This window comes from Diadema antillarum, unplaced genomic scaffold (genome assembly GCF_040938485.1).
Source record: "Diadema antillarum isolate AM-2024a unplaced genomic scaffold, OU_Dant_1.0 seq00001523_RagTag, whole genome shotgun sequence".
Lineage (NCBI taxonomy): Eukaryota > Metazoa > Echinodermata > Echinoidea > Diadematoida > Diadematidae > Diadema > Diadema antillarum.
In genome coordinates this window covers 496,344-517,207 of record NW_027272255.1, presented here as the reverse complement: position 1 = coordinate 517,207, position 20,864 = coordinate 496,344, and the positions used below count along the sequence as shown (strand labels likewise).

Below are 20,864 nucleotides of genomic sequence, written 5' to 3'. Positions count from 1 at the left end.
GATTGAAAACAGCCTTGTTGCGGAGGGCTGTAAACTCGGGCGAGGAGTTTCTATTTCCTGTCAGTGCCGGTTTGGTCTTACTCTCATGAACTCACACAAAAGCATGCATATGGCCCCAATACTGCAGAAATTGACAGCAGGTGACTGCAACGGGACTCTGATGCGCTGCCGCAGCGCGTGTCATTGAAGCAAAGTGGCATGCTCTGCTCTGCCTTGTGGTAAATCCCATGCATTAGTGGGGTGACTTCCCAACGAGGAAGTACAACGGATTGTTGTTTTGTCCTGTGGTCAAACTAAAAAAAAAAAGACAACAAATGAAGAAGAAAGATGGCAGTGACAGGCGAGACACGGTGGCCATAGTTCCTTATCAATATGGTGTCTTGCCTTTCAGTCGTATCCTGTGTGATCCATTTTCCATTGTGCAAAATGACACAATTTCGCTGTTCTTTTGTTTCCTTTTCTTTATTCGGGGGGGGGGGGGTGGGCGGCAGAGGGGGATTGTTAAAAGGGATTGGGAGTAGGAATAGGGTTCAGGAGTAGGGGTAGGTTTTATGGATTTGTGATAGATTCGGGATGAAAGGTAGCATCTGGAACAAGCTTTAGTAGCTATAAGATTTGAATGTTAGCTTGGTTTGGGATTCCAAGGCGAAAGGGATATTTCAAGCGTGCTGTATCAGTTAAAATGTTGGCAAATTGAGTAGGATTATATTTACAAGTGATTGAAGGATTCGTACAGGGAAAATGCCTGCATTATGATGTATTATTCCTCTATCTCTCCCATAGGATGTACTGTGTAGCCTCAGAATCTGCAGGAAATCTGTGTACATGTACTGTATACATGTGCTCAGCATTGCATGGCACACTGCGATCTTCCAATCCAAATTTCTCTGTTGCTTGTACTTGCAGTGCGTAGCCACATCACATGCAGAATGTATAATGAGCCTGTGTATAAACAGACCTGAAAAAGTCACAATTTTTGAGAATTTTTTAGTCTGCACTCAATCTTGTGCCCTATGGGGACATTTATTTAATTATTCATGAATATCTTTTTCATAGATCTATTTGTGCGGTTAGCTGTTCTCCCTTGGGTTTCTCACATTTTATGATGCCAAATTTGTCGCATATTTTTCTCGGAGGCTGGGGGTGTCAGTTTGCTGTGTATGAGTGTGAGAGCAAGTCCAGAATCAGCGTTTTTAAACGTGATTAGTGCAAAACACCGTTGCGTTCATGCTCACTTGGATAGAATGCTGATTCAAAACACACAAAAAGGTGCGTTTACGATCGGCGTTTTTGACTAATCACGTGTGACGGGGAAGCATAAACGCAACAGCATTTCTAAACGCGTCTAAACGCTTTTCCGGTTCACGTGAAAAAGCATGTGCCGCCCGGCCAGCCAGCCTGTGCAGTTTTCCCATGTACTGTGCATACGCATGTCTTTCCCAGCTGCTCTCCCAGGCCAGGCCACCGATTGCAGCGCGCGCCCCAATTTGACCTGCCTCTGCTGAGGTCAGCGAAGCAATCGCAAACGCACTTTCCAAGGCTCGAAGAAAGTGAGCATAAACAGTGCTCCTGTGAACGGCGTTTTGAATCAGCGTTTTGAATAAGCGTTTCAAAACGCTGATTCTGCCTTCGCAAATTGAGCATAAACACTCTTTAAAACTTCAGCTTTCTTTATGAATGGCAAGCATTGATAGTTAACCAGCCATTCTGATTAAAACTGAACAGTTCAGATTTCTGAGGTTTTGGGATCATGAAAAACTGAATGTTTTGATTTTTGGAAAATTGACATAATCAGATTTTTTTTTTAGAACAGTCAATTGGTGTATCAGAAATGTTAACCAAGACTATTATCTGTGTTATCCAGATGGGTGTTTGAATGGAAATCACCCATACATAGGTTTTAGATTTAAGGGAAAATGGTCTCTGATATGAGGGTCACATTGCATCACAGAGTATCAAGGACCTAGGATATTCTAGGGCCCTAAAACAAACCCTGGACCTGGGCCGAAGGGATTCAAGCATAGGCAAGCAATTGGAAGGAAATAATGGTTGTCTTTGACAGGCCCAATAGAGATTTCTGTAATTCAGTGTAATTTTTACTCATCCTGTGATGGTTTCTAGAAGTTTGGAGTAACGCGTGAAAAAATGATTCAAGCAAAAAGCAAAAAACAACTACACATCATTCAACTGAAAGAGAAGTGTATAGTAGATACAGGTAGATATTACCTGTATCACCCCCAATTGCAACTTTATATCACACTAAAGTGAATCATTTTTGTGACTTCTGATTTCACCAAAGGACTGTAGTCAACAAAAAACACACTCTGTGTCAGAGTAAGATAGAAGAATATGCCAAGTGATATATATATATATATATATATGGTATGAAATGTCATATGAAATATCATATGAAATATCATATTTTTCTAGAAATATGCTCTTTAGACAATACATTTCACAAGAAATTAGCTCTTTTACTACTCATTGACAGTATCAGGTATCATCTTGTTTGCTCAAACTTTGTTTGTCGTTGATAGATAACACTATGTGGAAGAATATTACGGCAGCTATGCTCTGATAATGTTATTCCCATGCACAGGTCTTTAAGAGGAAGTCTTGAAGCATTTTCTATTTTTGTTTATCTGGTATTGTGCAACTATTTTTCTCCCCCCTTTTTTGTTGTTAAAAAAATAAGTTGTATTTGCTCATTCAACAGTATGTGAAGATGAGTCCTTCATACTCTCGACGCCCTTTTGCCGTGAATGTGAAAAGCACCAGCAACTTGTACAGTCGTCAGCAGCAGTAATCTGTATTGTTGCTTTGATGTCGGCAATGTCAATGGAGCCCTTGATTAGAGTCCTTTGAATCAAGTAGTTTCAGACTCGTGAGGGATTACACGGCAATCATGTTTTTTTCAAATGCACTTGACTTCTGAACGTGTTTAGGGTTGCAGAGTGTTCAGACCCTGAAACGGGTCTTCATGGTGACCCCTTTCACACTGCAAACAACATTCAGTGTAACTCTTCATACAATGTACATTATGTACACTTAAAACTATGTGCTAGCGTTTGCATACGTACATATAATTGTGCAGGGGTCGCACTTAACTTTTTTTAAAACTAGCCAGGCGGACTACTTAGAATCAATTTTGACACTGAAGCAATATTTTGGCTAGCCAGACGGACTAGTTACTTCAGAATTTTATGATTTTTAGCTAGTCCGACATGATTTTGGGTGGCCAGTGGCCAGCGGACCATCGCCAATTTCGAACCCTGTTGTGTGCATGCACCGGGACAGAAGTGAAGTCCTGGTCAAGTTGAACTGTGCCTCCTTTGATATTCTTTTAGAGGTCAGACCATTCAGGTTACAAATGCCCCCTCAGAATCGAGTAAAACTCGAGTGGACAACACCTTCGGATGACAGTCAGAGGGGCTAAACATGATATGAGAAATGTGTTTAAAAAGTGAGATTGTATGAAATGTACACGTACATGTAACACAAGTTTATTTTCAGACTGACAAAAATTATCAATTTGGCGTGATGCATAAAATGTATAAATTCTTATAAGTCATTCAAGTTTATTTAGACTTTCAAAAATTACTTGTTTGAAACATTTCTGTAGAAAGCACATTGAAAAAACAAGTACAACGTTGTATTTTGCGAGTCTGAACGGGCCTGTGCAGTCATATGTGTAAAACTGTGTGATATTAGGTTGTTGGTTGGTTTGGAAAAGGAAGTGCAGTGGAAGTTCATGGAATCTTGTTGATTTATATTGTTGGACCCGCTTAAATGCACAATTTAATATGCATAGGTCACTGCACTGATACAATGTAAATCATGTTTATTTTCACTGTCTATAAGATGCCTTTGCATCATAGGTATTTCGTGCAGATTGCGCTGTGACCTAATAAGACATGTGTTCATGTTTGTGTGTTGTGTGTTGTGTTTATGTGCATTGAAAGTGGTGTGTGTGTGTTTGTGTGTGAGATACACATATGCAACTCACAGTTTGTTTTCATCTTAAAGCATCCTACACTATAAGCAGTATGCATCATACAGTGTATATATATGGTGTGTGTGTGTGTGTGTGTTTGTTTGTTTGTTTGTGTGCACCTGTCTGTAGCCAGTGCTGTCTGCTTTGCATTTATGGGTATGTGAGCCAAGATGTCTTGCCAAAAGCTGTTGGTTTTTTTTTCTCATGAATTCTGTGTATCATTGTGGCATGCCCCCAATCAAGTTTTATTACGGTACATTATAATAAATACTGGTACTCGAAATGGGTTTGTTGTTGAAAACAGATTTTGTGAGATTGAGAAGCCTGTATGTCAGCAGTTCTGAGAAACTACTAAATGTGCATAAAAGTTTCTTTCCCTCTCTGTTTATTTTTCTTTTTTTTGGGGGGGGGGGGGGGAGGGGAAGGAGGTAAACTGCAATGTAAAAGAAAAATGTGAAATGTTCACATGCATTTTGATTTCATGAATTTTGCAATTGAGCCAAGATTTGCAAAATAAAAATGCATGTGAAAGTTCTTGCCTAAACTATCAAATGCCAGTGGCAATAAGCGAAAATATTGGTGCCGTGAAAAAGGCCGTCGGCTCCAATTTTATAGCAAAAATATCATACATCATGATTTAGAGTATCACAGAGATATTATTATTACTCAATAACAATGAGAGAACAAAGACTGACTTGCTCCATTGGCAATTGTGATGTCACAATTGTCATAATAATCTTCAGAATAAAAGCTCCTGTCATCTTGTGCCAAGAATGAGAGGAATGCTATGTTAACATACACTGTAATTTTTGCAGAAATGGAATTTCCTTTTTTTGACAACAGGGAAAGACTAATCTGTATTTTGGTGAATTTTTGTCAGTGTGACTCTTAAACGTTAAAGGGATGGGTTAATTTCAGGTGAGGCGGGGCTTCGGGTTTCCAGCATATTTTGATGGTGACATTTTTGACATAATGATAAACTTCTGAAATATTATAGAGCAATTATTCTCAGAGGAATTCAAAGTTTATTTGATGAAATGGCTGAGGTATCCAAAACAGAGCAATCATAATAAAAGGTGGGACCCACCTTCTATTACGATCACTTTGTTTTACTTTGTTTTTGGACATCTTGGCCATTTCAAAACCGATTTTCATCAAATGAACTTTGAATTCTTCTTCAAATTGTATATGCTCTCTTTAGCATTTGATAAAGTGGTTTCTAAGTATCTCGCAAACGGTTGAAATTTGAGTCCTCATCTCAACCAATACTATACCATCCCTTTAACAAACATTTCTGGTCTGAACTGTCTCCCACACCCAAAGAGGGAGAGACAGGGAGAGAGAAAGAGAGAGAGGGAGAGAGAGAGATGGAAAAGGAGGAAACTGGAAAAACAATTTGTTTTCGTGCACCGTAAAGTCGCTAAGCTCAAGGAAGTATGCGCAGCGGTTAGTGCAGATTTGATTTCCAGCCCATGCAGCGAAGCAGGTGACGACACGAGCAGCCGTGCCTCCGTCGTCTAATGCGTTCCGCGCTCTGCGAGCCCTCTAGCCGCTAAACTTTCCTGTGTTAGACATACATTCGACAAGCACTAATGCCATCGCCATTCTATCAACCTATCTCTCTTGGCATTGTATAGACGTAGGGCTAATTTTTGTAAAGTACCATACAGTGCAGTACTGGCATGCACACCATAATTCATGCCACGTGTGGGTGGTATGCATAAAGCTGTGTACAACATACACGCAGGCACTCCAAAATGACTCTAAATCGTATTGTTTTACACGTACATATATATATATATTTTTTTTATAGATATGATTGTAAACAAAGCATCAGTTTGAAATGAAATATGTGTCATGCTGTAGAATTTTGCCCAATATCAACATCCTCTTGAATCTTGTATAAAGAAGTATATTGTTGTTGTGCACGCTAGCGCATCAAAAGCAGGAAGAAAAGGTAGAAAGCATGACAAGAAATCAGTATTACAGAAGAATGAATAGTGATACAGAGCTCACTCATCTGCCTATGGCTGTCTGTGTCCATGGCACAAGTAAATGGCAGGTTGCTACATGTACACTGTATGGACAGCATACATGTAGACCAGCTTGCCAAATTGTCGTGGGCAACTGAGTCTGACATTAGGGCAAGTTAGAAAAGAACAGCTACAAATGGGCGCAGTTTGCCCATTGTTTAAAGCATGATGGAGCTCCTGCCCCACCCCCTTCCCATGTTCATACAGGCAAGAGATGTTTCCTATAGTTGTATAGTGCCTGTTGGTGGTGCAAGAGGAGCGGCAGAGTGTCATTTAAGAGCATTGCATACTATGCTTGCAAAGATAAATCTCAACAGCGCGTATATGTGTGTGTGTGTGTGTGTGTGTGTGTTTGTGTGTGTTAGTGACAGAAAAAACAACAACACAAACTCAAACAAAACAGAACAAAGTTACTTCCTTGTTATGATGTAAGAGTCAGTCTGAAACAGTTGGTTCACATTAATCAGATGCAGTCGTCTCGTTGGCATATAATGCAAATTAGTCATCCAAAGGAGGCCATGTGCAATTGAATGTGAACCAGTGCTTTTTTTTTTTTTTTGGGGGGGGGGGAGGGGGCTAGTGGTAGATCTAAAACGTTCAGACCTAAATGTGTGATATGCAGTCTCTCTGACATCAATACGTACTTTGTAAGATGACACACATACAAAATGTCATTTGACTCCTATGAGAGACAAGGTTGATATTCATTTTGCCTACAAGATTCCTTCACATGTTTCCGTAACTTTTCTGTCTTTGTTTCACATAAAGAGCTCGGTTTTATGTGCACTCAAAACAAGTTCTACGGTTAAGAAGAATCTTTGTAGCTTGAGTAATCCAGATAATCCATTGTCTATTTGATAGTAAACTGTTTACACCATATGTTTAGTGAGGGTAATTTTTTCGTTTCCGGACTTTATGACAATTTTGTGAGTGGTTAAAGTGGCGATCGTGGAGTACAGTTAATGAACGGAGAAATGTATGTGTGCATGTCACATTTACATGAAGTTAGAGTTGAAAATTTCATGGGTTAAATTTGCAAATAGTACGCGACTCCTGAAATTTGCAAAAAAAAAATTAAACCGTGTGAAATATATGGTGTATACTTTAGTGCGCACGAGACCACTCACATGAAATTCCAATTTGGATCCTGCATATTGTCTCTTATTCATGTGAAATTTCATGAAACATTGACTGTGATGGGGGTAACAGGACAAACAAGGCATAAACATGATAAGATTTTGCCCAAAGATACACTGTATTTGGTGTTTGCTGTTGTTTTGCAGGATGTTGTTGTTCTTTTTGCAACTTGTTAAATTTGTCACCTTGATTGTATGTCATATTCACTGAATGTCTTCACACAGTATTAAATAAATCATTTGTGGTTTTCCCTCCCTGTCTTCCTTTGCCTTTTTGCGTTAACAGAGCCGTGGGTAAGACTTGTCTACTCATCAGCTACACCACCAATGCCTTCCCCGGGGAATACATTCCTACAGTGTAAGTATATTAATAGAGTACTGGATGTGCCAGTTTTGTTTGTACAAATTTTGCAATTTGAGTGATATTTGTGAAAACAAAATACTGGTTCACAGCGATATATACCATATACATGTATACAGTAAATATGTTACTCTTACCCCTCTTTTACAGATTTGAATCTCCTTAAGATTCAAATACATGGTGCTGCTGTCAGTAAAACTGAAGTGAAGTCAATGGAAAAGGAACAAAACATATGAGTAGTCCCTTTGTTTATTTTTTTTATTGTGCATTATTATACAATATAGTACAGTTGAACCTCTCGTATCCGGACAAGTCGGGACCGGGGCTCATCCGGATAAGGGATTTGGCCGGATACGGGAGACTCAATGCTTTATGTACATATACGTACACATGTACTGATGTAGCCCATTGTAGTACCACATGTAGTAATGTGTATACTGCAACCTTTTCATTGTTACATTTGGGGATGTTTCGGGATGTTGAAATGTCTGAAGGTAAGCAATTTGGAAGGAAATTTGATGCAATGTATGTTAATCATATTGGAAGTAATATGTAATTCATGTGTGTTTGGGTAGGAGTTCTCAAGGAGTTGGGAATCCCCCTTTCTTCCCGTAATTATTAAAAAAAATCACGGCGAGATTGCGTCCGGATAATAGAGAGATCCGGATAAAGGGAGGCCGGATAATAGAGGTTCAACTGTAGTAGAATTGACATTGATGATGTGATAATAATAATGGAAATTATAAATATGATTGTAATGGTAATAAGATAACTTAAAGATAAATGGCAAAAGCACACATTGACATTTGATGAAATGTACATAGGCCTTATGAATAGGGTATTCTCACACAGGCTTCCTGAACAAAATTTACTCAGCCAACTGAAACGGTCTATTGCTGTGTAACTGGATGTAGCATGGATGCTAGCTGCATTGATTGTATTTCTAGTAAACTTTAATTCTGTGTGCCATAATCACCATGGTTACTGTCTCTATCTCATGTCCACCAGCTTTGACAACTACTCCGCCAACGTGATGGTGGACGGTCGCCCAGTCAACCTGGGACTATGGGATACAGCTGGTCAGGAGGATTACGATCGACTCAGGCCGCTCTCATACCCACAGACGGTAGGTGGAAAATGCCTCGTTCAAAGCTGTGGATGCTGCTTTAAAAGAGAAATCCACTCCAAAATTTTATCTATTTCATAAGAAAGAGAAAAAAAGAAATCCCCGCAGAACAATGCAAAGGTGATCAAAATTGGATAAGAAATGAAAAAGTTATGACATTTTGAAATTTCAAAATTCAGTCAGATATTGAGCTGAATGAAAGAAGTGCATCATGTGTGTGGAGGTTTGGTGTGTGCGCGAGCTGGTTGTCTTGAGAAACGGGACAAGTTTTTGACAGTTCTTGGCTGCTATATCAGCTGAATAGTTAGTGGCATGATTGTTGTAAAGTAGCCGTCAAACCTCTCATACGGAAAATGGTGGAACATTGCATGTGTGATTTGAGATAGGAATTTCTCCACAGTTCAGGAGTGTTTTATCAAAGTTAAGAGATTGACAAAAAGTCCTCATATGGGATAGTGTGATTAGGTGTGTCTTACAGTCCCCTTTTCATTCCTTAAAAACTCTTCACACACTCTTCATTTTCAACTATAATACCTTTTGAAAGGATAGTGCTACTGCTTTGAAAGTTGGTATTTGTCATGCATAAAATGTGTTAATAGAACATGATCAGTTTCAGCTTTAATCTCTTCATTGAGAGTGTGCTCTAAGTTTTAACTTAAAAAAAAAAAACCAAACCAACAACATTGTTAGGGCATTCTTCACTGAGCGTGGCATAAACCTAGATATGTATGTTCCTGTGTGCGAATTGTTTCCATGTGCTTCGTCTTCCGACCCTTTCAGGACGTATTCTTGATCTGTTTCTCGCTGGTGAGCCCCGCCTCCTTCGACAACGTGCGGGCCAAGTGGTATCCGGAGGTCAGCCACCACTGCCCCAACACGCCCATCATCCTCGTCGGGACCAAGCTGGATCTGCGGGAAGACAAGGAGTCGATAGACAAGCTGGCCCAGAGGAATCTCGCCCCCATCACTTACGTGAAGGTAAACCTTTCAGGGCACCTTATCATTTGAGGATTGAGGATTGAGGGGCGGGGACGGGGGATGGGGGCATGGGGCGTGGATAGGGGTGGGGATAGGACCAGCTGGACAACAGATCAGTGGAAGCAGAAAGGGAGTGAGGATGGACTGTAGGGGGTTGGGGGCATCAGGATAGGAACATGAGTGATATGGGTTAACGGAATATGGAGGGACAGGTATTAGGATCCTTGCAACCCTGGCATTGGGGGGGGGGGGGGGGGGTGGGATGGAGGAATTTTTTTCTCCTATGTTTTTTCAATCCATGTGGGTGCAACATGAAAAAAGTACTTTATCTGTTACATTTGTCCGATATTCACATAAGATGAGCTCAGTTAGCTAATTTGCAGAAATTGAATTTTGATTGAAATGCGTGGCATAAATGCTACAATTTACTGGAGAATGTTGGGGGGGGGGAGGGGTAGGATCAAGATAACATATAACAGTGAAATGTCTAGAACCTTTTAGCGCACAGCAATATGAATATTAAGTGAAGAATGCAAGGACGGGGGAAGGAGTGAGACAAGTTACAAGGTAACGGGAAAATGGGAAAAGGGAAATGGCTGTGAATAATGAATGGGATTTTGGATTGATGAGGAAGTGGAGGAAGCGAGGACTGTTATGAATACCGAGCGAAGAAAGTTATTTTAAATGCATCAGAACCCTTATCACATCTATCACACAGTCAGCGATTGGGGTAATACAGGTTTCTAATAGCACAATTAATTCTGGGTTGAAGATGGATTCTTTGATGCTGTCTTGTGTCTCTGTGTATATAGCAGTTTTACAAGGAAACACTTGATGTTGGAAGAAGAAAGCATGTGCTGTTTAACATTTTGTGTAAATGTTTTTGTGTGCCCATATCACATCCTACAAAGGGATTTCCCCCACACTAACCACACTTTTTTTTTTCTACACCCAAGGTCAGGGTTCCACTACCAAAGAAACAAAAAATCCCAACAAATACCCTTATGCACCCACCACAAATCATGCTTTGCCTGAGTGCAAGATGTTCCTTCTTTTAGGTTGCATTGGACAAAACTTCGGTTGGGCACTGAAATTAGTTTCCATCCCGGCTTTCTTTCTTTTTCTCTTTTCCCTTGTTAATTATTCTCATCATTCACACGCTTCGGATTTTTGAATTTTTTAGCACTCTATCAGAGGGGCACGCAGTCATCCTGGTAGTCGAGTCACACTCACACACACAAACACACACAAACACACACATACACACACACACACAAAGCGCTGGTGATGGGTGAATTGTGAGCTACACCGTTGATTTGTTCTTGTTTGAGTTTGGAGGCCGTAAATGTTGGGTGGGCGACGTGATCAACACTAATTCCTGTGCACACAATGCAACTGTGAGGGAGGGTTGCTAGGCGACTAATTGTAGTGTGCCAAAAGGTCCAAAACCAGCCCAGAAAGTGTTTCACTGTGCAAGTTGGCATGATGAGAAGTTAGACTCTCGGTCCAGTCTTTTGTTTAATGCCATGCGTCCCTTGGTGATCTTAAGACATCAGTTCAATACATGTAATGTCTTTGAAAAAAAAAAGCGTAAAAAAAAAAGGTTAATTCCAGAGCTTGCTTTGAAGAGTTTAGATGATTGTGAGTCCAAACTTTGTTCAAAGGTGCCATTCGTTGTTGGCCAGACAGAATCACAAAGTTTTTGAGACATGCGTTTATTTTTCTGACATGCTGTTGGTTGCCACTTACTCAAAGTAATCTGGCCCTGGACAGTATTGAGGGATCTTTTTTAGAATGTGTCCATGTGCCTGTGTTTGTGGCATGCAATATGTTAATTCCAGGATAGATTTGAAAGATATGTCTTTTTATAGATGCCACATATACATGCATGTATGTGTACACAAATGAGTATCATATTTGTCGGTATATTAACCACACCCTCAAGATCAAGCCAGGCAATAAAAAAGATGAATGTAATGAATTAAGAAAAAAAAACCACTTTGTGCTCTCAGTGCCTACAATGTCATATGGAAGTTTGATTTCAGTATCTTCTTGGCTAGATCAGTGGTAGACATCAGGCTTTGAGCAAGTGCATCTTGTAGCACTCAGGAGCTTTGCTGTGATTGGAAGTTTACTTCCCATTCTAAGTCTTTGAAATTTAAAGGTATAATTTGTTGTCTACCACCGAACATAATTCAGGATACGACCCTTTTGGCATCTGTTATCAAAACCTTGTATTAGGATGACCTACTTCAGATACAGACTGTTTTTGTAGGCACAAAATTTCCTGTGACTTTGTTTTAACTGCTCCCCGTGTCATAAAGGGTCTTCCGTGCTGTCAAAACACTGTGGTTAATACACCGGTAAATACAATATGCGGTTTTGGTGGGTCTGTATATGTTTTTCTTTGGTTTCACACATGATTGTGGTTTGTGTCCTAGATCTGTAGCACTTTCAAAGACCATGATGCCTTATTTCATTTACTTCTTAGATGTGTATGCATGTGTAGACATCCATTCGTAGTACCAGTACGCATTCATATATATTTGTCGCACACTGCACTCAATTCACCATATTCTTTTCCTAGGGTCAGAACATGCAGAAGGAGATTAGGGCGGTCACGTATCTCGAGTGCTCGGCGCTTTCACAGAAGGGGCTGCGAACGGTGTTCGATGAGGCCATTCGGGCCGTCATACTACCGAACAGGGGCAAGAACAAGAAGAAGGGGGGCTGTTGCCTCGTCTAAATTCCGGGACGGATGCCTCTGTCTCCTATACCCCCGCCCCCTTCCACTTTAGTGCTTGCTGTACCATTTTATTTGTTCGTTTTTGCTCTTCTTTTTTTATTGTATCGTTTTCGTGCTGAACAGTGTAAACGAGCAGCAGGAAAATTTCGGGCGAGTGGCCGTATCAGAGTCACACGGTTACCTCCCTTCAAAAGTTGTCCTGAATTTTTAGTTTGTTATCTGGGCCATGCTCTGTGAGCAAGCTGATCATGAATCGATGGCAGAATCGTCCGGATATCAATGAATACTGGCGCTCTGCATGATCTGTATGATTTGTAAATATCTACCACTTTTCTGTCGTATGATTTGATTTCTATCATCCCTTCAGTCATAATGTCTCCCTTTTGAGGAAGTTAAGTCGACCGAATTTCCATAAAAAAGGGGAAAAATATGTTTTGAAAAATGACAAATCAAAACCGCCAATCCCAACGCTCTGATCCACCTATTGGCAGCAAGTTAGGCGTCAATAAATGACCACTACAAGAATCAATATTTGTTTTGTATTGCATGCTGAGAATATTTCTGTTGTGTGTCGTACGCAGTCGATACATGATTTTGTTTTACTCTTTGATCGTCATTGTTGCTTTTCCTTATTTATTTTCAGGCTCAAGTTTATTTATTTCTCCTTCGCCTTGCTTCCTTGTTTTGCTTTTGTTTCCTCTCTCTCTATCTCTCTGTATTTTGCGTTTGGTTTTTTTTTTTACCGTCTAGGGTGTAAACATGCTCAAAGAGATTTCCGGCGTCAAATACCTGGAGTGCTCCGCTCTCTCCCAGCAGGGCCTAAAAGTGGTCTTTGACGAGGCCATCCGGTCTGTGCTGAGCCCGGGCAACAAGGCCGCGCCCAGCAAGAAGTGCCAGATTTTGTAGACATGCGCGCCATCTCCATCGCCTTTGTTCCTGCTCAGCCAGGCCTCTCTTGCTTATCCTCTGCTGTCGTCACATTTCTTGTTTTGTTTTTGTTCGTTTCTGCAAAGTAATTTCGAGAAAGTGTATAAGAAAAAAAAAATCAATACAAAAGCCATCAGTACCACATGATATTGTATAATCTGCTGTTATATCGTTTTATTGTTTAAATCACTTTTGCAGGTGTATACTAGCATATTTTGATTTTTTTTTTGCCGCTCAAATGAAGCTCATATATATTCAAATAAGTGTACCTGCCAATATCGATATGCAAAGCAAATTTCTCAATGTGTATATTTACTATTTCTTCCCGCCCCCTCCCCCTTTCCCTGGTCTTCTACCAACATTCATTAATACCTGTCTGTCCATCTACTCCCCTTCCACCTCTTTGTATTGGTCTCCCCACCCCCCCCCCCCCCAAAAAAAAAAAAAAAAAAATTGCCAAAACAAAACAAAATACGCCATGGTTATCCCATGGCCATATTTCTCACCCACCTTCACTTCAAATCTTTCACTTTCTCTCGTCCTCTTGGCCACTACGTATATACATTTTTTCCACTTTTGTGCATCTGCACACATTTCTCCCCATCACACCACCCACCCCCTTCCTCACCCCACCCCACCCCACTCCACTCAACTCTAACCCCATCTGCCCCCCACCCTCTTTCCTCCACCCCCTTCCCCCCTCTCCACCTCCTCCTCCACCTCCACCCAAACACACACTGTATCTGCTATAGGGTCTGGGCATGATGAAGGAGATTAACGGGGTGAAGTACCTGGAGTGCTCGGCCCTCACCCAGAAGGGCCTGAAAACGGTGTTCGATGAGGCCATCCGGGCGGTCCTCTGCCCCGACCAGAACAAGAAGAAGAAGAAGAAGACCTGCCGAGTAATCTAGGCACCTAGCAACCAGCAGTAGAAACAGTCTCCTCTGTGTTGTTGTTTTTTTTGTTTGTAATTTTGTGTTTTTGTTCTTGTATGAGTTGTAAAAAATCACTAACATGTCACAAATCATTGTCAGCCCCTCCCCAGCATATTGCATGGTTAGTAGAACCTGTTGTCCTCCACAAAATCTTGACACTGGCGTCTCTAGCAAGAACGAGATTAGCTAGCCCCAATCCTGTAACAACATTGCACTAGTTTTGCGCAGCGTTTTTTGCATGTCTTAACTTTCTTTGTATATTTTAATAAAGGATAGTCTCAATTAGAAGCAGACCACCATGCTGTGAAGCTGGAGGGGGCATTGCTGTAGCTTGCATGCATTTTAGCCTTCAAATAGCATCCCTAACATTTGCACAAGTAGACAGCTCTTATCCTTTGTCAAGGTAGAGAGAGAGAGGGGAAAAAAAAAGAAAGATATTTGCCGCTTTTTGTAATCACGGACCTTCATTCGAAGGTGCATACTTGAGCTGTAAGAGTACTTCTCGATGCATGCCATGCATGTCCATTTGGTTTTGTTGCCGCTTCCCACGATCCACCACCTTGTATGCATGGTTCGTTCCTTCATATCGCCGCTTCTTAATCCTTCCCATCCCTCCCCCCTCCCCCCAAAAACTGCTCATTGCGTGTGTTCGACCTCCCGCTCTTTACAACGGTACAGTGCCCAAGACAAATAAACGAAACCTTATTTCTGCCCCATAGGGTGTAAACATGATGAAGGAAATTAATGGTGTGAAGTACCTGGAGTGCTCGGCCCTCACCCAGAAGGGCCTGAAAACGGTGTTTGACGAGGCCATACGAGCGGTGCTCTGCCCCGACCAGAGCAAGAAGAAGCCAAAGACTAAGTGCAGGTTGATCTAGATCCTCGCACTCTCGTGCGCGTCCAATATCGTGCGCCACTCCCAGATTCCATTCGGCAGCTCGTCACTCTCCAGGCCGTTGCAGAAGCGAACGATCCTGAAATGAAATATTTTCCACTTGCCTGTTAAACGCTGGCATGACGTTTCTCACAACCGTCCCAAGATTTTTTTGTATTGTCTGCATGTGGTGCTCAGGTCTCAAGCAGATAGCGGGCAGGCATCAATGATTGGATTGCATAGAGATAGGGGAAAGAAAAAAGTGTTGGTATATCCAACCATTTTGTTGAGTGCAGCCATGTTTGCTTGAGCCCTGTGCTTCCCATGTTAGCCGCATATTATTTTCATTTTAGCCATGACTGCATCCATTTTTTGCATGTTTGACCGTAACCTCAGTTCTTGTTCTATGTAAATAGTTGGGACATTTGCCCCAGATTATCCTTTCGGGGAATGGAATGGCTTTTGCTATGGGAATTCGATAGATAGCATCTTTGTTGAGTTCATCGTCGTTCAGAGCAGCAATTATTAATTATTTATAGAGATCCGCTTGCCATGAATGCACATGCTATGCAGGTAATAATACCTATCAAAATAATCAAGATGGGGCACAATGTGTTATTGTGATGAAGGCTTTCAAGCGTTTTCGAATGCTACTTCGAAGAAGTCCCAATGTCTTTGTCACGCTTACGTTATTGTCGGTATTTAGTCGGTTCTCTAAATTCAGTTTTGTTAATTTTTTCTTCAAGGTCCAATTTGAATATGGCTTTTTGGTTTGATGGTAGTATGGTTACAATTGAATCAAAGTGATGACATTGTGATTTTCAGCAAAATTAACAAGTTTTGCCCTTTGCACATCTGAAAAGAGGTACGAGTTTTGTTAAATATGTGAAGTATGTTTTTTATCACAGAGTCGCCGATGTTTTTCTCTTTCTGCTAATGTGACTCCCAAAATTTACTCTGAATTGCATTTTTGTGTGTATTGATTATATTCAGAATTATATTTTGTGATATAAAGTGAAGCATCGAGACTTTTATAAATCTTTTGATAATCATGTATCTCGACGTAAGAGGGTATTGTATGTAGATCATGCATGCATGCATGCCGTGATATGAAAAATGACATAAAGGGAAGAGAGATGTTTTGCAGTAAGGACACATAAAGTGCTTGAAGATGGAGAATGGAATATTTCTGAGACTTTGTAGTCACATTGCTGTGCTTTGGCGCAGTGTCTTTTTGTTTGAAAACCTACACCGATTGTAAGTATATGTAAAAAATTTGTATTTGTAGTCATTAGAGGCATTAGCTTAGCACACTTATCTAGCTAACACTGGTGAAGTGTATAAAGTTGCTACCACACAGCACACAGCTGCTCATTTGCTAATCAAGAAAAGACTTTCTGTGATCGGAAGAGGGTTGCCCTTGGTTACCCGATTCAAGCACTCTCCACATATTTTTCCTTATGAACAAAAGTGGGGCCAGTTCACACTGTCTGCAAGGCCTGACAAAATTTTAGCTTGCATCGCTGGATGCTGTATTTTCTTAGTGGTGACCACCAATAGATTCCGGTCAAGATCTTCAGCAGTACCTCCACATGGTTTTTGCATCTTACCTCATGAAGCAAGGAGGAGGGGGGCTTCATACCTCCCCTTGGGGTGCCTTAGATACCCCTCAAGTTTAACACAGGCTCAAAATGTTATCTTTAAGAGCTTTTTTTTTTAACTGAACTGGTAATACGCATGTTCAGCTTACTATGTGGAGTGTAGTCCTTGTCAAAAGCGTTGTTCTGTAAAATACATTTGTGAGAACTTGAAACTCGGAAACGGATGCATAGTGCTTGGTACCCTCAAAAACACTGACAAACAGTTGCATTACCTGCTAGAAGGTCACATATGGAATTTTTTCTGGTTTTGGAGAGAGAAATAGAGGCAAAAGTCAAGAGATGTTTTTTGTGTCTTTGTTTAAATCATAGTCATCAGACTTCTACAGTGTAGTTAATCTTCATCTGTCGGGGAAAAGTAACCCAATATTTTGTGATCCCAGTTGTGCAATGTAAATTCAGGAGACAGTTTGTCTTTTTTTTTTTTTTTCTCTCTCTCTCTTTAATGTTGACATTATATATGGTGGGGCATTACATCCCATTTAAGCCTCCCCCTCCACAACATTCCAATACTGAATGTCACTTTAAAATGAAAACTTGATTTTTTTTTTTCCTCATGTATACTTCATCACCTACATATGTCCTTCCAGCCACAGAATTCGATATCATGTTTGCAAAGAACAAGTCCTCAAGTTTACTGCTTTGATTTTAGAGCAGATTTTTATGATAGTGAAGTTATTGCATTCTCAAACTGGGTTGGATGCATCACACATTATGTATAACATAAAAAGAAAAATGAAAGGCAATGGCATTTCTTGTCATTCTAATTTGATTGTACATTGCTCTGTAGTTCTTGCAAGATGAGTCTGGTGATTATATTATGTTGAAATACAGTGTAGATCCAAGTAAAAAATTCTTTGCTCGAGTGATGAAGACAAACAAACTGTCTTATGTCTCAGACAGTAATTGCTGTTTCTCCGCAAATTTCAAAGTCGAAATATTGTCTATAGAGACCATATGATGACTGTTGCATTTGAGTGGTTACTTTTGAAGTGGAAAACTGATCACATTGATATTTATTTGGCTGTGCAAGAAATTTTATACTCTTCCATTATGCTCTCCCCAAACAGGTTCGTTGATGTCATGTGAATTGTTCATGCATTTGCTTCCACTAGTCTGTGTACTGATTAGAACTACATCTTTATATATACACAAAAATCTAATGTATATCTATATATTTTGTACTAATATGTATGTCACGCATGATGTGTATATCATTCCTTTGCTTCTTCTTCTTCTTCTTTCTTTTTTTTGAACCACGAATCATGTATGGGGTAAAGCAAGTATGTCAAGTTTTTAAAGTCATGATGTATAAAAACAAATAAAAATCATTTTTAAAAAGAAAATCTATTCACCTGGACAGGAGGAATTTTTTTAAAAATAAAAAATGCTGGAAATTATTGTTTTTCATGGAAAATCATGGAAATAGGGAAGGGCAATCATGGAAAATTATTGTCTTTCAGAGAAGGCAATTTCATTTCAGAACACATCTGAACAATATGTAGTGCTCTTTACGGAGAAGTTTGAACCTTCTCTCCTCTCCGCCTGCTCCCAAATTTTTTCAACAATATAACTGCTCGGGGCTCTGTTCATGTATTGTCATCATTTTGTCTGGGATCTGAATCATGCCAACTTTGCATATTACTGGAGAGTTAACAGCATGTGCTCGTAAATGCATATCAAATGCCACTACATAGCTGTCTTGCGTTTCAGTAATTGGTGTACCAATCGAGGTATCAATCAAATATTAGACATAGCTGCGAAGGAAGTATCGCTTTTCGGAAGAATCATGTCGTAAATATCAGGGTTTCTTTTTCTTTTTAATCATGAACATCTATGCAGTTTTCTCCTGTGAGTAGTTGTCCGTAGTGTTTCACCAAATCTCTGTTGTCATAATAATTCATAATGATTTCTTGTCGACCAAATTTAGCGACTGGCTTTTTAGAGATTTGCCGTGACTTGTAAATTTATCCAGGCATTCTGTGGTAGTGAATTGACAGTGAAATTTGTAATGAAGTGTTCAGTTGCATGACATCGAAGTTTTGTCTACTTAACAACGAATGGATACAACACAGAGTCAGATTTTCGCAAGAAAGACTAACCGGTAACACAAATCTTGACCCTTGGCTACCTTTTTTTTTTTTTTTTTTTTTAGTGCTCTGTAACTTTGTTCATGTTTGTGAACTGTTATTTGTGGATTTACAGCAGTATAGCGATACAGTAGTAGATTTAAGTTTGGTGATCATGCAAAGTTCTTCCACCTCTAGAGTACCGGTACAGTAGTAGAATTAAACATCGATTTTATAAAGGAATCCTCAATATTTGCAGGAAAAATTTGACAAGATAAACGTTTTGGAATTTGCCACAAAAAGAGGTGGATTGACTTCTTTGTTGTTGTTTTTTTTTTTTACTTTTCTTTTCAAGCACACCTCATAATGTATTGAACAAGAGTTAGTATTTGTGTGTTCTTGTTGTTTTCTTGTTTGTTTTTTGTACATAAACCGTATATATCACAGTTTACTGCATGACTGTCTGTGCCTAAAAGAGTTTTTTTAAGTGTCTCCATTTATTGAGAGTAAATATTTTCCATTATATCATCACCTCATTCATTCAATGTATCATACCGAGTGAGAGTAAAAAAAAAAAGATGATTGTATTATCACCAAGAAATATCAATAAAGGACCTAGGGAGAAAAGGAAAGCTGGATTGTATTTTTCCTGTATTCTGACTCTGTGTGTGTCCTATGTTACTATGTATCTTCATATTCACACACCCTTGTATTGCTCTTGCATATTATGTGTGGGTGTATCTGTGTGTGTGTGGGGGGGGGGGGGAGGGTAAATAAGTGAGTATTAAAGCATAAGAGATTTAAATTTACCAATTCCTTCCTTTTTTTAAATAATGAGGGAGTTGCCTTGCTTACTGCAATGTTTTTAAAATGTCAAAATACAGAGTACTTTGAATTATAAATTTATAAACATGTTACTCAACTAAAACCAAAAGATTTTACTTGCTTCCAATGACAAGCCTTTCTGTGGACTCCAATCACCATACAGGAGTGGAAAACATCTGCAAATCATAGGGTGCGTTCGAGCGTTCTCCTAAAGTGAACTGTATCGTACCGTGCCCGCGCCAGAGGAGCGCTCGAACGCTCCTAGTGTACCGTACCGTACTGTACCGAGCCAAAAGTTGACCACTTCCCAATGTGCTCCAAAAGCGTACCAAAGTGTACCAAAAGTTTTGCTGTAAAGCATGCGCGTATCATGCGCATACTTCACAATGCAAAGACATCATTTCTCTTTGTTCGGGACAGCTGCAAGTAGTTCAAGCGCCAGGTGGACGACATTCTTGCTACAAAAATGTCTGACCTGTTCTAAAAAATAACTCGGTAGGTACGCTTTCTTGACAGAGCGCTCGAACACTTCAAATCTGGCACAGTTCGGTACGGTACGCTTTGGTTCAGTTTGCTTTGGTTCGCTTTAGAGCGCTGGAACGCATCCCTAGACAAAGAATCAGTCACACACTCTCTTACAAGCACAAGTGTAACTTACAATATCCAAGCACTACGCTATTAAAGGACAGCACGAATGCAGACACAAAACTTACGTACACTGCTCAGCGAGTGTTAGAGTACATCTGTTTCTTGTGTGACGAGTAACTGTGTGTGTCTCATGTGTACAAGATGTGTGCCCGGCTGTGAAGCCTTGGTGTGTTTTGAAAAGTTTTACCCAGTTTTTTCAATCTTGTAACGCACAGATCAAGTGTAGGACCCGAGGGAAATTGTGACTGTTTTACTGGCAAAATCTTTTTATACTAATGATAGCTCATTACATGTTTCCAAAATTAGCTCTCTTTGTTGAGCAAATTGTGCGAAATACAAACCTGTACCACAAAAACTTTCTCGCCATAATGAGCTTTGTTGTATCCGCGCTTGTTATAACAGAATTCGCCTTTATTTCAATATGTAGGTCGGATATAACAAAACCCTTCTATAACAGGGTAATTCTGCAGGTCCCACCTCTGTAGTTCTTTGATTTTGTACCCTAATATAGTGGACTCCTGTTACAACGAAGTCCGTGGGACATTTTTCTTTAG

The 20,864-nt window shown here is 40.0% G+C and overlaps 1 protein-coding gene across 3 annotated transcripts in view; it reads left to right on the top strand.

Moving 5' to 3' along the window:
* Positions 1–19,469, top strand: part of LOC139710346 (ras-related C3 botulinum toxin substrate 1) — a 30,620-nt gene extending 11,151 nt beyond the window's left edge. Inside the window, exons 2-5 of one of the 3 annotated variants that reach the window (XM_071622269.1) lie at positions 7,450–7,521; positions 8,533–8,650; positions 9,431–9,628; positions 14,956–19,469. In XM_071622269.1, the coding sequence (XP_071478370.1) occupies positions 7,450–7,521; positions 8,533–8,650; positions 9,431–9,628; positions 14,956–15,114 (547 nt within the window). In that variant the 3' untranslated portion in view covers positions 15,115–19,469. Of the gene's footprint in view, positions 1–7,449; positions 7,522–8,532; positions 8,651–9,430; positions 9,629–12,215; positions 12,883–14,053 lie in introns of those variants that run through there. The other 2 variants (XM_071622268.1, XM_071622270.1) reach the window with 2 other exon arrangements.
* Positions 19,470–20,864: the final 1,395 nt, after the last annotated feature.